This window comes from Sparus aurata, chromosome 15 (assembly GCF_900880675.1).
Source record: "Sparus aurata chromosome 15, fSpaAur1.1, whole genome shotgun sequence".
In the NCBI taxonomy this organism is placed as follows: domain Eukaryota; kingdom Metazoa; phylum Chordata; class Actinopteri; order Spariformes; family Sparidae; genus Sparus; species Sparus aurata.
Window position 1 is genome coordinate 19872083 of NC_044201.1, and position 17104 is coordinate 19889186.

The 17104-nt window shown below is 39.1% G+C and overlaps 1 protein-coding gene across 1 annotated transcript in view; it reads right to left on the reverse strand.

Annotated features, from left to right (window-relative positions):
* The window catches only part of anapc1 (anaphase promoting complex subunit 1), a 46027-nt gene extending 29512 nt beyond the window's left edge, over positions 1 to 16515 (reverse strand). Inside the window, exons 1-22 of the mRNA XM_030442449.1 lie at positions 16307 to 16515; positions 14449 to 14688; positions 14053 to 14217; positions 13825 to 13867; positions 13632 to 13729; positions 13005 to 13087; positions 12736 to 12809; positions 12473 to 12618; positions 12232 to 12389; positions 11646 to 11777; positions 11059 to 11277; positions 10642 to 10737; positions 10272 to 10362; positions 9517 to 9582; positions 9281 to 9418; positions 8806 to 8949; positions 6547 to 6607; positions 3652 to 3707; positions 3103 to 3234; positions 2945 to 3019; positions 1799 to 1921; positions 1255 to 1424 (exon numbers count right to left, since the gene is read on the reverse strand). Of these exons, the coding sequence (XP_030298309.1) occupies positions 1255 to 1424; positions 1799 to 1921; positions 2945 to 3019; positions 3103 to 3234; positions 3652 to 3707; positions 6547 to 6607; positions 8806 to 8949; positions 9281 to 9418; positions 9517 to 9582; positions 10272 to 10362; positions 10642 to 10737; positions 11059 to 11277; positions 11646 to 11777; positions 12232 to 12389; positions 12473 to 12618; positions 12736 to 12809; positions 13005 to 13087; positions 13632 to 13729; positions 13825 to 13867; positions 14053 to 14217; positions 14449 to 14664 (2486 nt within the window). The 5' untranslated portion in view covers positions 14665 to 14688; positions 16307 to 16515. The remainder of the gene's footprint in view (positions 1 to 1254; positions 1425 to 1798; positions 1922 to 2944; positions 3020 to 3102; positions 3235 to 3651; positions 3708 to 6546; positions 6608 to 8805; positions 8950 to 9280; positions 9419 to 9516; positions 9583 to 10271; positions 10363 to 10641; positions 10738 to 11058; positions 11278 to 11645; positions 11778 to 12231; positions 12390 to 12472; positions 12619 to 12735; positions 12810 to 13004; positions 13088 to 13631; positions 13730 to 13824; positions 13868 to 14052; positions 14218 to 14448; positions 14689 to 16306) is intronic.
* Positions 16516 to 17104: the final 589 nt, after the last annotated feature.

Genomic DNA, 17104 nt, shown 5'->3' on the forward strand with positions numbered 1-17104 from the left:
TTATAACTTTTACAGACCAGAAAAACAATGTCCTTTTCTTACCGCATGAAAATATTTTTAAATATTGATATAGTATTTTAAACATCTACATTTAAATTACAAAAGTAAGTGTACACTGTGAAGTCAGAACTTTGTGGGAACACAAATGTGAGATAAATCAATGCATCTAATAAGGGTTGTAGGTGGTTCGCAGCCCAATCACTGATGAGGAACCCAGTCCTTTCTAGGTGGAGTAGTTTTATCACGATACTGGAATTTCTAGCTTCAATACATACCTTGAAACACCTTGAAATTACTACAACACTGAGGGAAATGTTTTCAATAAAAGCTGACCACAATAAGGCATGTGTACTGTGCGTTAACCAGAACATCATCTAGGTTTATTTACTTTGCAATTCTTCAGCTAATTAGAATTTAAACTGTTTCGTCAGTATCAATATTTAGCAATATTTAAATTTTTTGGCACTAGGATGGAGGACTGCAGAGTGGGAGATCTCTTGGCTTTTTATGTGACATTTTTCTTTGGGCAAAGATTTCCTGCATCGGAAATTAATCTGGGCAAAAATATGAAGCACATAAAATGGTAATAAAGGTTGTGAGAAGAGGATTAAAACCATTTTTTTCCTCAAATCATTTTGATAAAAGGCATAAAAAATGTGTTCACTCCCAAAAATGGCTTGTAAAACAATTGGGACCATCATTTTCGCATTCACCAGTTACCAGCCTTATAAAGCACGAAGACTGTAAACATTTGGACCATACCTCACAACAGCCCACATACTCGGCTACAAAGGCCAATTACTCTGAAGAGCGCTCAACTCCCCACTCCACCTATTATGTTATCGTCATTGTCACCAATCACAGCGGTCACTTGACAACCTGCTGAAGTTTGTTGCTCTGCACACATCACCAAAGAGCCTTGATTACAAGCTTTTACTGAAAACAATGAAATGCTCTTCTCATGATGAGAGTTGAACATAGTTGGGTGAAAAGTAGACTAGCAGATTTTTTTGTTGTTGTGCCGCCCTCAATTCTCTGTTTTGTAACCTTGTGTGTTAAAGCCACTGTTTTTTTTTTTTTAAGGTTTTTTAGAAGGCTCTTAGTAAGTAATGCACTACAGTTCTAATATCAATCTATAAATGCACAATACAAACAACCAATCTACTCACCTGCTCACCTTTCATCAGCCACATGCTATTTACTTTGCTCTTAGCAGCTAATAGCAACATAAAAACCATAACAAGTAGTGGTTACCTGGCCAGCTGTTGCAGCAGACATACGAGCGATGAGGCTCTTGCTCTCTGCAGCTCGTCCAGCTGCAGCTCCTGATAGAGCAGATGGAGAACGTAGAAAAGAGCAGGAATGTGAGGGAAGAGAGGAGCTGCACTGTCCAACCTCAGAGATGGACTAGATGGAGAGGACACCTAGGAAAGAGGGAGAAGGAAAAAGAGATAAGTCAACCTTTCTTCATATCAAGACATGGATTTGGAGTTGCTGATGATTAATGGTGATGATTGTTTTCAATAGACATCCTTACATTTTCCCCCTTTAAATACACTCAGTTGCCAGATCATGATTTGCTTAAACATATACAGACTATTACAATCACCCTGCTTTAAATCATATGTTCATTAAGGTTACAAAGTTTGCATTCAGCAATATACATTTGAATCTATGCAACATAATGTCTCAATCAAGCACAGTGTGTCATTTTCATTATGGTCACACCCAAATATGCAGAATAAATTAAATTAGTACGGCATGTAATATATCAATCCAACCAAACTAAGTTACTTACAGAGGACATGCCCTCAGCATCTGTGATCAGAGAATTGTTGGAGCCACTGGATTCCAATGGACCGCACACTGACTGGGAATTCATTTGACGGTGGTAGTGAGAACCCAACAGGTACTCCCAGTCCTTCCAGACAGGACAAAGACAAAATCACCAGTAAAAAAGGTGGGTTTCTCTAATGAGTCATGAATGTAAGTATTTGCCAACAGCCCGATCCCAAAGACAAAGTACTGCATTTTTTTGACAGAGATAAAAGGCGTCATATGTTTGGGGCAAAAGAAAATAAAGATTCAGAATAGCAAAATAGACATTACAATGATTCTTATATACGTATCAAAATGTATTTTATGTTGATTTTATGCATTAACTGAGGCTGAACTTTAAGTCAACCATCTGAATGACACACAGCTCAGACGTCACAGACTAAAAAAAGCATGCTTCAATATAAATGTGGCTCATGCAATTCCTCAGGTCAAACGCACACACGCGCATACGCTCAGCCAAGGCCTCCAGCAGATTGACATTTGACAGTCATGTTTTGCTCTAAAAAGAGCACACAAACACAGATTACTAGAGTATTTTTAATTTTAGGACTGCAGGACAGCAGGTTTTTTCAAAAATTATGTCACACGGGGAAACTGTCCCCTGGGTTAATAGGGTTTGTCGCCAGCGCTGGGCTTTCCCTGTGTCCAAAAATGAAAGGATGAAAATATTTCTCACCCACAGGAATTGATGAACCTTAAATCATTTTTCTGACTGGCTTTCCACTGCAACATTTGTTTCAGCGTGTATTACATTTTCATTTTAATTGCATATAGAGCCGCTATATCAAATGTTCATGGTCATCTACCTTTATATCTAATTATAATCATCATATTTCTTCTATCTCAACATATACCAACAACATTAAACTTTAAATCTTTGAATCTTAAAATAGGATTAAAACATTTATCTCCAGGGTTTTCCCCAAATCTTTTAGAGATGAGGTGCATTTTCTGTCATTATTAAACACCATAAAATGTGTTTAAGAAATGAACATTGAGGCTATGATAAAAAATAAAAAAGTAGCTCTAAAAGTCCATCAGTTCTAGTCTTTAACTAGATATCAACAACAACATCATCACAACAGATCAGACATTCGTCACACACCTCATCAGAGCCTCCATCAGAGGGACGAGCCTTCTTGGCTGCAATCACTGGAGAGAGAGGCACTTCAAAATGCAGCTGAGGAAAGAAAGCAAGGTCAAGACCCGAGAAAAATTCAAGTTAAAGTTATGACATAGAGCACACTTCTGCAGCAAACTCACGTTTCGTGTCCAGGCAAGGCGATCAGTATTGTAGCCCATCAGTGTCATGAAACACGTGACAAATAGGCTCCACTCTGCATGGGCACTGGGACCGCCGGGGGCATTGTAAATGTTATACCACTTCACCAAAACCTGCATAATAATATGGGTGGAGATTTTACAGAATGTTATAAATATTCCAACTTCAAATCAAATGTTAGCAAAATTACCTATCACTAAATTATTTTATTCCAGCAAAGGATAATGTTTGTATCAAATTAGATTTACGCCATTATAAATAAAACAATAACAGTCATTTGTGATGCAGGCTTAAAATGAGTGTTACATTTTATGGCAAACAGAACTTCTGCTTACATTATATGATTGGTTCTTGAGAGTAGAGTCTGTCTGCACACGGGTAGAAATTCTATATATACTGATTACCTAGAAAATAGCTATGTTGGCATATGTTTATTAACCAGTGAAAAATACCATACGAACATCCTGTATTTTGTCCAAGCATGTCTATTTTAGTGTTTTTTCCCAGAATCAACAATAAATTCCACAAACCTTCATCGCAGCGTCTTTGGGCAGTATGAAACGAATTGCCTGAAGGCATTTTCTCACTAGAAGAGGAGAAAAGAGACAATAGACATTTTAGGAAAGGTCTTCTTTTTTTTTTTAGACTTTTTGCCGTAAACAAGACAACTGACTTTTAATGACATTTTAAGAGTTAAGAAGCGAAAAAAAAGATGTACGTTTTGTTGTGGTATGGGGGTTTAAGACACTGACTATGAACTCAACATCCTTGGTTTTAGTTCTGCCAGGGACCTTTGTTAATGCCTTGCCTATTTTTCCAACATCATTTCCTTTTGTACTTTTACTGTAGAATTTCTTATAATAAAAATTATGTATTGAAAAAAAAAAAATACGTTGCCACATATTGTACTTTTGGTACTTGTTTTTGCCTCGACTAGAGTCGAATACCTGAAAATCAGATCACTGAATTTCTGGTACTTTTCCCTGTTCCTGTGGAAAATACCTGCATTAACCAAGGATTTTTGTAGCATGTGCCTCTATGGCTATGCATGCCTGCGCGCCCACATACCAGTGGATATCTAAACTGAAACAAAGACACCTTCTCCAAACCTGTACATATGCCATGCAACTCTCATGGACTCTACAAGTCTTGAAATGTAATTTTCAAAGATTAATTAAATCACAGGGAAGCATTGTTTGTGATAGTGATACTCTCAACGCATTGGCATGTTTGAATAATTGACAGAAAGGAGATAAACATAAATTCTGATATTGCTTTAAACAACAACAATGACTGTGAAGATTTCTTGGGACCACATTAGACATTTTGAGGACCCAGCCTAGTTCAGAGTTTAAAGAAAGGCTAGAAGGTTGTTAGTTCTCTGGGAATCTCTGGGTCAGCTGTGATACCTCAAGATAACCAGTTTAAGTGGAGTTAGGCAAAAAATTAATGAACGCTGGACCAGAACATTTTAAGAGATGCCATTCATTCATCAACCCTTCGATGTAAGACATTTTGACAAAATTACAATTAATTCAATTTAACTGCCTTGTTTTGCTCTGATGAGTCCCATCCTGTTGTGACATTTTTTTCCATCTTCACCTCAACATCAGAAAACAAAAGAGGAAATTAAAAAAGAACCAAGACTACGACAGTAATTAGTGTTACTGTGTCTTCTAACAACCCTGACCAATCAGATTCCTAATCAACGTCACCAGGCAATCTTAATTGGACATCCAGAGTGGAAAAGGTCAGGGAAGAGGTGGATAAATGCCATTTCATTAGAGGGAGAAAGCCTCGTCTGTAGGATCGATTACTAAATAATGGGGAGAAACGCATGGCAGAGATATAAAGGTAGAGACACACAATGCAGACAGAGTCATACACACACCTGAGTGATGCTGAAGGTTTTTTCTTTTCTTTTAAAGAAAGAGCTTTAACAGAAACTAGAAGAGAATTAGAAACTCTCAGGTTCATCATCAGAGCAGATTGTTGAGATCTGACCCAGGGACTCAATGGTGGTAAACAAGATCCACCAGTAGACTTCTACTTTAACTAGCGTGAAAATAAAATACATTGTCACTGTAATGTATATCAATTATTTCTAAGTACTTGGTCATCAGCTTGTTTTGACTAAGGATACATAAACACAGGGCTGTAGTTAAAGCTTTTTGTCCAGCGTCTGCAGTGAGTCATTCCGTTCATTTCAAGCTGCCCAATTTAGCAGCAAAACAGACTTTTTTACTATGGAAAATATGGAGGAACAAAACTTTACAGACCTACAGTCTTAGTTAAAAGGTTTGACTATCAGATACCATCACTGACAAGACTGCTAGTGTTTTAAACATCATGACATTTAACCAGATATTCATCCATCAGGATATGATTAGCAAAGAGAGGTTTTATGTGGATTAAAAGATACATTTTGTCTGTTTGTTCTATCTTAAAAAATGTAAATGTAATTGGAATCTTGGAATGTTAGAGTTAGACTGACTATCGTGTTCACTCAATCAGGAGGTGGCATCACCTTGTTGAGGAGGCTGAATCACATTTGTTTCAGAAAACAGAATTACAGAAGCTGAAATTAATGAAGTTAATGAAATTAAGCATTCACTGCTTTTAAAGAAAATACTAAAAAAATAATCAAATCAAAACTTGAGTGAAAATATTGAATTGATTTGTGGAACAATTTTATCATCTATCCTGTGGAGCTCTGTTCAAATAATGCGGTCCGCGTATGAGATTACAGAGAAATGGCAAAAGGGTATTCCCACTTTCCAGTGTCAAGGCATTATTCGACCCGAGTAAAAGAAAGGTTTGGTTCCAACACAATAGTTAATCATTTTTCATGTGCTAAAAGGTTAATATTACATGTTTGCCACTGATAATTAGGAAGAAAGATTAACTAAAAGATCTGAAAAGGAATGGAAACAAGAAAATGTTTTTTTTATCATGTGTGACAGATTTTTCTATCAGAGTTTCACATAGTAACCTCACTAATGTAGTGGCTTAATCATTATCAGTGGGAAGCAGCGTGCGAGTGTGCGTATGTTTGTGTGCACGTGAATGTGTCTTGTAATGGCATCCTCAATACATCAAGATTATGTGTCACTGTGTAACGTAGGGCAGCTCTCAAACCTAATTTTCAGGACCTAACTGCTCTGACTCAGCCATCTGTGTGTGTGTGTGTGTGTGTGTGTGTGTGTGTGTGTGTGTGTGTGTGTGTGTGTGTGTGTGTGTGTGTGTGTGTGTGTGTGTGTGTGTGTGTAGTCTGTCTGTCTGGCTCACTTAAAAACCTACACATTTCAAAAGCAGGAAGCATTATTTATCAAAAAATAAAAGCTGCATACCTCGTCCTAAACGTAAGCTGCACACAGTATTGAAAATGAAATGAAATTGAAAATGTTGTATTTGTTTTTTCTCACCTAGCTCTGAGGTAGCAATCTCTGGGATTGAAATCCTCAGCATCGTGCCACTGCTTAGTTCCTAGAGAGAAGGATTGTGCACAAATTCAATTCACACTCTTCAGGTTCAAAACATCTGGATCAGCTCTAAGACTTTAGTGCTAAAGCAAATTATTGCTTTTAATAAGAAACAGCAGTCATTTTGACAAGTTAATGTAGGAAAGCACGGTTGTGACCAACGGAATGAACGCTGGCACTATTCTGTTCAAGTGGCCCTGGCAGCATGCACAATTACCAAGACCCTCAAACTGAACCTGTGAAATGGGATTCAGCCATCAAAAATCTTATTATTTAAATATGTGCTCTTCCTACTGCAAAAGGTAAAAATGTCTGCTGTAAAAAAAATTATTTGTCTACCACACAGTGATTAAATACCTTGACAGACAAACAAAAATCCAGTTTAATAGAAAAATAAATTGGTGTTTGATAGGATTCATTGTCTTCATGTACACCAGACAGTAGGGATGAACCGATCTGACTTTTTCAGTCCCGATACGGATACCGATGCCTGAGCTATGTGTATCTGTCGATACCCGATGCTGATCCCATAACATTGTTGAATTATTAATAAACTGTAGGCCAGTCTCTGAAAAATACTTGCGCGATGGAAGAGAGTACCTTGGCTCTAAGTGTTCCAGTGGGCGACAGAGGCCCTCATCTTCAACAACTGACATTGGTTGAGCATCTAAAACAATGAATTCTAAAACTTTCTGTGTTATTGCCAATGCTTTCAAGCTTTCCGTCGGAAACTTTTCGTGTCGTTAAATTGCATCTGCCTAATTAGTTGCTGGGCTGTACTGTCTCATGCTCCTTTGTTTTTGTTGAGCTGCTGGAATTCGGCATGCACCTTGGCATGGTGCTTTTGGATGTGCTTGATTAAATTGGCAGTATTGTACTACTACCACCATCCCTCGAAACATTTACTTTGCAGACATTGCAAACAGCCATCAAACTAGTTGGCATGGTAAGCGTGAAACACATCTCGATGGTGCTTAACGGTTAACTCAACTCTTCCAGCATGCGACACACTTGCTGCTGACGAATGACGTAGGTTGTGCTGCGACGGAGGAAGGGGATCGGCCAGTGGATCTGTAAATTTTTCCAGCAATTTTGTCAACATCAGAGCCAATATCTGATCTTAATCGGATCGGTGCACCCCTACCAGGCAGAAACCCTTAGAAAATGGTAGGTCCTTTAAAAAAGTACTTGGCAGGTGACTGGAAAAAACATTCAACTATCACCACTAACTTCAACCAATCAGATTAACAGAAGGAGAGAACGACCACCACTGGAACCACTGGGTAAACCCAACTCTCGCTGCAGGCAGTCGGGAGAAGGCTCTTGCCTTCAGTACCATTCCTTGCTCTTCTTTCAACTAAACATACTCTCCATTTCTGGTATAACTGATGCTATAGAAGCTAGGCTAACCTCTTAAGCTGCCATTGTTGTTTTCATATGAATAGTCCCTTCTCTGTCTGGTCGTCACATCTAAACAACAGTCATAGCTGCCAGTAGTTCCTTATGGATGCTTGACCACAACATCTTGTTATTCTAATGTCAGATTTTCTCAAGCAGGGTTTCACAGCACTGCAGAACTGACGGGGGGGAAAAAAACCCTGATATGAAAATAAACTGTCAACTTGACAACATACAGAGAGCAGCTGGTGCTTTGAAAACTCCAGCAAGCAAACAATTAGTCTTCAGATTGACACATCAAGGGGTCAAGGAGAAAATCAATGAACAGAGGTAGTGTGTCAGAAGAGAAGGAACCTGCAGACAATGTTTTACACAGGGTGGTTTCCATTCAATTAATGTGTGCATTCTGTAGAGTCAGGTCTGACAGGACTGACCCAGGAGGAAGAAACATACGGATAAACATTCACTCAGTCCTTTGTGGCTTTCAGTTACAAATATTAATGGGCTTATAGCACAAAAACGCACACCACTGACTAGAAACAACTATTCTCCACCTTGCAGTTTAGTCATATAGAAATTGTAGGAAAACTTATCACAGCAAAGTGATGGTAAATGTATTCTAGGTTGGGTTCTTGTTGATGACGTTCCAAGTCATTTTTCATTACAAACTGGTGTGATTTAAAGCAACTAGGGATCAAACCACTCCTTTTAACCTCCAACGCCGGGAGGAAACATACATTTAAAAGCAATTTTCAAAAGGACAAAATAATTATTTTGCCTTCTTGATAACGCACACAAACCTACCAGAGTGACTCGGTTGCAGACAGCGTCCCGTAAGGCATGTATGTAGGGCATGGCTTGTTGGAAAGTGTAATCTTCCAAGAATGAAGCTTCATGGTGTTTAATGTTTGGACCCCTCAGCTCAGACACTGGTGAGGGCATCACAGCCTGGAAGGGAGGAGAAAAACAAAGACGTGAAGCAAAAAGTAGAGAAAAAAGATTATGACCTGATTATTTCAAGGAGCAAAATTTAATAATTGTAAAAACAGGAAATCAAATCAAGCCATCATATTTACGGTGACAGATAATCTCACTCTGTGGAAATTGTTTTTCAGACAGAACAAGATTGGACCGCAGCTAGGAGGAAAACTGATATATTTAACTATATCATGTGCAGGTGACACAATCTTGCTACCTAAAAAAATGCATATTAGAAAAAACAACCAAATCATTCAATCTTTTACTGCATAAAGAACATTAGGTTTAGACATGGTGGTACCTCATCCAGTCTTTGGAGGTGCCTACTGCCAGCGTTAGCCGGCGTGCTAATGTTCTCCACCGGCGTGCTGAGGTGAGGAAGGTGGTTGGTCATGCTAAAGGTGGGTGACAGGAGGCCAGGGACAAACACCTTACTGACCTAAGGAGAAGCCAAAACAGGAAAGACCAAAAATGTTATCTTTGACTGCTGCCTACACTACGTTATGTATCAAACTGCTGTGACTGACCAGGTCTTACCCTGGTGACTCCTGTGTAGAGAACCAGACTGCCACAGGCCTCCAGAACCAGCATGGCATCTATATTCTGAGGATCAAAGTCTTACTGTCAGAAACATTTTAAATCACCAGGACTGAAACCGACAAGTTATCTTATTATTGATTAATGTCCCTAGTTTTTCTGTCTGTCATTATCAGGATCCCAATGGCTTCCAGCAGGTTGCTTGTTGTCCTGGGGTCCTTACAACTAAAACTCAAATTAGCTTTAAAACAACAATTTTATATGAGGAATATTAAATAACTCTTCACTTTATACATAAGATTAGAAAACAGAAAAACAAATAACTGCACCTTAAACAATACTGTCGCACACAAAAAATGTCAAACAATACAGAAACACCAACAGTGGAACACTGTGGAAAATCTGTTTGATAACTCAACTTCAGTTTCTTTTTAACAATTTTATGTCAAACCTTCAGTCCAAAACCCAAAGATGTCCGACATCAACTATCCTTGAACACTATGAAACCAGCAAATATTCACCCATGAAAAGCTAAAACTGTGAACTTCTAGCATTTCTAGTTCATACAAAAGTATGAGGTTATCAAAGGTACTGCAGATTAATTTAATATTGTTTTGAGAATCATAGAAAAGTACTGCACAGGTGTACCTAAAAAGTTGCTACTGAGAGTACAATACAATGACATACTGGACATCAGGAATCTTACTGTCACTAACTTTCGCTACTCTCTGTGAATCTGAGGTTTTGTAAGCTACCTGCAGTGGCTCTGCATCCTTGGCAGGGATGGTTGTCACGGAAGCAAAGATGAGCTGAGATGTATCGTTGCTCTCAATAAATTTCACACATCTGTGGAGACAATAAAAAAGATGTTATCGCAAAATCAGGTGTAGAGAGAAAAGTTCTAAACAGAGTTACATTCAAACTATTTCCTACTGATTTATCTGGTAAGTTACATGTGTAAGTGATCAATGTTTCCATAAAGTCTGTTTGGTAACAGTCATGATGCTCTTTAAGACTTTAGTTCAACCCTTTCATGGACTTTAAGGGTGTCATAGTTTCCATAGATGTAAGCATGTGCATGCTAGTTGAGTCTGTGTCAAGCATTCATTGTGCATGTTTATTGACCTGAGCTCTTGGTGAGACTCCACCAGGAAACAGAGGTAGCAATTCTCACAGAGGTCAGAGGTCAGGAAAACTTTAGATGCCTGGCTGCTCATCTCCCTGCAGGCGCAAAAAGGGGAAGATTCATGTGATACAAGCACAGCAACAAAAGACGGCCAATTTCAAAAACTTTTTGAGAATAAATTCACATTTTTAATCACTGCAAGGCGCATCAAGCTTATATGAGAATAAGAAATAATATTAGAGTAACTTTTGAGCCACAAGTGTTCAAGAACCTTTTTCAAGTCAGTAACATTTGATTAATTGTAGATAAAGTGGTATTTACTAACAAGTCAACTAAGACGTGTGTCTTTAAATTCAGATGCTAATATAAACAAAAAAGCTGTGTAGCCTCGCATTACTGAACTTGTTGGAATTTACCTATGACAGCCAGCTGTGATGGTCTCGCTCCACAGCTGCTCCATGCAGAGGTCGGGCACGATGGGCTCCATCTCCGGCACCAGCATCGTCTCGTTGACCGTGCTGTTGGGTGAGGGTAGCAAGCCATGGTGCCCCCTGGGAGATGGGCTGTAGAAAGAAGTGTTGAAGCGAGCCGCACCTGAAAAGGAGGGAGCCGCCATGCCTGGAGAGTGGGCACGACTTTGGATAGAAAAGAAAAAATGTTTTACACTGAGAAGGATTGTTTCAATCGGTGGCTCTCTGTTTGAATCATATGCTCTTTTTGCCAACTGCTTAGTGTAAACTTGAATTTTTCTTGTAATTTCATGGGCTAAATTGCTTTTAAACAGAAAAGTTTAAGCAAAAAACTTGCAAATCCTGTGCCTAATCCAAGTTTACTTGTTTACATTTGATTTTAGCAATTTATAGAAATGTAGCTAAATTAGCATCCCGTAAATGTTATTATTATAATCATTATAATCACTTCACACCATATCCATCTGCGTCACGGATATGTTTCCTGGATTGTTCATTTAAAAAAGAACAAATCAATAAGTCCCTCTACTTACCTGAGGGCAGCCATGTTGGATATACTTGGGGAGTGAATACGGGAGTGTAATCCTGGTGAAGATGTCGTCATCCTACTCTGGTGGCTGTGCAGAGCACTGTAGTGAAGCGGAGAGCTGGTGCCAACTGCACAACTACATATAAGCAGAGACCCGAGGGGGAGATCAGACCAAAGCACGGGACCAGAGATGTTTACAAGGATCAAATTTTATCACATTTAATATGCAAAATAAAAATAATTTAGTTATTATTCTCGGTACTTGATTTATCTCTCATCTATAAAAGTTGCTTGTCTTCATTTTATACATGTCAGTGGCCGTCAGCCTTAAGTTTGTATTTCATTTACACATTCTGTTGGTCTGCTATTGATGTTGATTTCTCAACTTTGTTTTACTTTTGACTTAGATCTTAAAGGACCTTATATGTAAACTGATTTGAATGTAGGCCTGTAACTGAATGAATCGCTTTATCTTAATTTTCCACAGTGCAAGATGTCTTCAAACTACTGTCCAAAACACAATGATAATAGGTTTACTAACATATATGACAAGGAAATGCTCATATTTGAGGATCATTCACTTTCATTACCTTGTTCCAGTTACAGGGCCGAAGCCTATTGCCCCACTGCCGCCGGGGGAATCTAGGCGGGAGATATTGCGGAGGTGGGAGGTCAGAAAGCCCGATGCCATGAGACCCAGCGGTGTGCCACAAGGATCTGCTGCACACCGCAGGACTGAAGAGCGCTCCTGATGGTAATGAAAGGCTTGAGGTTAGGCACAGGTAGACTATGTTTTTGTTTGTTTGTGTATGTGTCTGTGTGATCACTCACATCAGGCGTGACCTTGCGCAATGCCCAGACGGAGTGTATTCCCTGTAGAGTGTCATAGGAGACAATGAGAGAAGGCTGAGAGCAGCTGAACACTATCTTCATGGTTGAGTCAGAAGCATACTGCACACGGGAGCCTTCAAACAGACCTGGAAAAAACACACACGGACAGAATCAGATCAAAAATGGCAATTATACAGACAAAGAGGAGAAAAACGAGAATGGGTAAGTGTGTGTGTGTGTGTGTGTGTGTGTGTGTGCCATACCCGTAGGTTTACACACTACTGGTGCAATCTCGTCTAGTGGATGCAACATGCTGAATACTGTGGGCAGAGGTTCCCTGTAAAGAAAAACAGCACAGTACCTCAGTTGCCTGCCAAATGACAATGTTGTGTATGTATGTGTACATGACTGTCTTTTGTTTAGGGTTTGCACTTTTTTGTGTGTAACTGCCTCACTCTACATGGGTTTTTTGATCTGTGTGTCGTGTGCTTGTGTGCACACATGCATATGAGTGTGTAGTGTTAGAATGTACCCAGGGGGGCCAAGTTGGGCGTCAGTTGCGGCGTTTTTTCGCTCTAACAAGAGTCCAAACTTGGTTGCCCAGACATTTGAGACCTAGGGAAGACACAGACAGGGGAGACATCTTTTAACGTATCACGTACAAATACTTTCATGCCATGCATGTGGAAAAAAACATCAGTAAGTGCACAAACACAAGCAGAGATATCTCACACATGCAGCTAATATTGATGAGGTTCATTCCCACTGTCAGCAATCCAAAGTGTCCATTATCATTGGGTGGCCAGACAATGGTTCAGCCCTGAGGAATATCACTAAACTGACTAACGCTCACTTGCACGTGGACACATAAACACACGCACACATTAACACAAAAAGCAGCAACCATTCATGTGGAAAGATACAGCTAGGGAATTTTTACTCAGTGAAATATTAAACTCAGTGAACATGACAGTTTAAATACACTCACTGATGTTACACCTTGAAAATTAGAGAGTCGTTTGTTATGTTTGGAAGTTTCACAAAAGTAAAAGCAAAAGTGACAAGAGAGGAATAAGATCAAAGTTGGTGGATCAGCTGGCTGAATTGAACAGATCTTTTTGAATTTCTCTAGAAGTATCAACTCCTATCACGCTCTCACCTGGAAGGGTAGGGGTGAGATGAAATCCTTCCCGGTGACAGTGTGAACATTGACACAGCTACCCTGGACGATACACACTGTCTGCTCCACTTCCTCCTCTGCAAAACAACATCAGAGATATTTCTTTATTACCTTGAACTGCAATGTAAAATAGCTGATAACTTAAAACAAGTGGTTTTAAATCATAGAGTACCGTCTTTCTTGTTCTGAGGAACAGCAAAGTTACACCATAAGGCCTACAGACAGAAAAAAAGACAATGTCAGCTCCTAGAAATGTTTTGCTTGAAAGACAGAACAATATAAATCATGTCAATTTCCAGTATGCTTATAAAAGAGTGTTTTATAAAAGAGACACCTTGACACAATGCTTGAGAATGGCATCATGGTAGCTTACAGTCTACAACAGCATTCAGTAACCGACCTGCTGCACTGGGCTGTCAACGGTGAAGGCCTTGTAAACGTTGGAGGCCTGGGTCCGACTGCCCTGGCTCCAAACGACCACAGTTCCTGCTGTGTAGAGCTCCTCTTCAAACTCCACATCTTCCTCTCTGACGCCCATGCAGCCTTTCCTGAGCTGCCAGCATTCCTGTCAATCAAAACATATCCATCAGGTCAAAACAACGAGGGACGATTAAAAATACAAAGTTTACCGTGCTATATGTAGGTGTTTTACTTTGAAACATTACTTTAACCAGTCAAATACTTTTAGTGCCATGAAAAATAATATTTTCAGCAATACCTACTGTGGTACAAAAAGAATTGATTACACCAGCGGAATTTTAGTGCACTCAAAGCCATGTAATGCCAGCAATCTCACCTTCTCTCGTTCCTGCAGACTGACTTCCTGCAGGGACCCCACCAGGCCAGCGGCACCGTCTGACGACCACAGCTCGGAGGCAGGCTGGAGCTCTCTGAGCTGCAGGTTAAAGGCATTTGGATGGTTCCTGCAGTGCTCGCGGCCGAACGGGACAAACGACTGCAATTCCCCTGCTGCGATCATCGTGGCTGTCTCTTCATACACGACTTCCGACATGAGTTCCAGATATCAGCATTATTTCTAAGGACAGAATCAGATGAGGAAAACAGAGAAATGTTAAGAAATGAGGGAGAAACTTATTTGAATTTAATGGCCACAGCGCAATCTGATGGGTTTGACATATTCTACCAGGGACATTAACTGTTGGACATATATATATATAAGATCATTTAGAATGTAACAGGACTATCTATGCCATAAGAGAAATCTAGAGCTATACATATAACAAGCATTGTAAAAAATGTTAAGAATAGAATAATAGCTAAATTATCAAACTTGCATTGTAAATCTGTAACAGAATGCTTTGACGATACTGTGCTGACTTGCTCACACCATTAGTTACAATTACTTCACTATAGGTGGGAATAATTCTTTTAGTGACACAATTTATCAAAATAACGGTTATGTGACATTTGTTAAGGTCTGTATGAAAATGCGTTTTCTTAACTATGGAGAACAAGATTTGAATGGCAACCCTTTACCAAAAGATTGCAGCTTCTGAAATTTGGATTGCACTTGACTATATGATTTCGATAACATTTCCAATGTTTGTGCTGCCCTTCCACCCACAGTCAAACATGTAAAGGGGAGGCATAGGGGCTATCTATTAATGCATCTTCATGTCCCTCTGTATTTTGTCTCTTTTCTTTCGTCTATAACTCTTTGTAAGTATTGCAGTGTGACGTTATTTTATATACATGTTCAAGAAAACAAAAAAAGAGCATGTTACGACCTAATATAGCATATATCTATTTAGCTATATAGTCGTAAGTGTGAGTCTGTATTCATGTCAACATGCTCAAATAAAAAACTTCTTCTCAAAAACATGACAGTATACACTGGGTGACAGCAAGGTTTTCACTGGACTGAGCAAGATACAGTAAAGTTTCCCCAAAGAATGACACACAAGAGGGTAAAACTGAAACTTAAAAAGGATCCAAACTTAAATGTTTGAGAGGATCATTTCACAAAAATAGCCTTAAATTCATAGAACTAAAAGAGAAAATGTGTGTAACTGTTAAGACAGTGGTTGTCAAACTGTGCAACTGAATTTTGAAGTTGTACCTGAGGGGGTAAGGTTTGCTCTTCAAAATAGAAAAGAATACACATTTTCATTATAATAACTTGATGAAGTGAACAGATTCGACATGTAGCCATCAAGTGAATGTTTTCATAATAACGTTAATTTGTGGCTGTAATCTAATTTCTCATATCACTAAGTTAGCTCAAACCGGCCTTTAAGTGAGTTGTAGTTGTAACGTTATCCCTGACAACTTGTTGTAATATTGTTTAAAGCAACGTTACAATAAGACAACTTTCAATATAAGTTAATTTCTCCTGTTACATGCTATTGTTGACTGACAGGCGCTACGTGCTAGCAGTTAGCTAGGAAATTTCAACTAAATAACTGTCTGTAAAACAAAAACTCAGTACCTGACAGCGACTGTGATGCTATAAGTTAAATAAATAAACTTGTTGACCGCTGCATTTAAGAGGCTAGCCATACAGTACTCTTCAGCTTTAGCAAGCTAACGCTAAACTACCGTTGAGTACCGTTGTTTCCCCTGACTTGATTAGCACGCTAGCTAATATTAGCTTCAGCTAGCTGTCAGTTGCCGGGAGACGTTTAGCTGCTAACCTGATAATAAGGAAAAGTCTGGCTCTTGTCGCGGAGTCCTTTTCTTTCCTTTGTATGATCCTTGTTTGAGCACAGCGTCGTCACCAGTGCCGACATTAAAACGTCTCGTATTAGGTGCCAAACTGTGGATTTGGCTACAGCAGGTTTTCAAATGAGCGCGGACATCTTTGCTGTCCCGACATCCTCTTCCTCCACGAGTCAGCCAATCAGCAGCGAGGAGGACGGGAGGACGGAGCTGATAGGCTGCCTTCATTAGGGACGCTTCATCCTTCATCCCTCATTCGAAACTCCAAAATCACTGTCTGAACTCCTTCACCCCTTTTGTTTGAGGGTCAGTACACATTTGGATGACAAGAGATAGAGGAAAAGCTGCTCTGATGGTGCGCAGAAGAATTGTTGGTCAATTAAATAATCACATATTTAAAAATGTGATCTTCTTACTTTTAAGTGGAGTAAAAAGTACCCTTAAGTTACCGTATGACACCATGTTGAAATATCACTTGGTCAAGTGAAAGTCAACCATGTAAATAGTACTTAAGTATTTAATATCAGATACATTAGGCTTTTACTCAAGTATTTCTTGGGCAATACTTCAGTGCCAAAAGTAGGCTACAAGTAAAAGTATATGTAATATAGGCATATATGCACATGTATGTATAGTTTTTATATCCAATTTTGGTTAAGATAAATACATTTAAAAAGGCACTGCAATGGTATGCAATAGTAACTAGTAAATGTAAATGTAGTGCAATGTATACAGGAGCACCTGTACCTTAAAATTGATTTAAGGTACAGGTA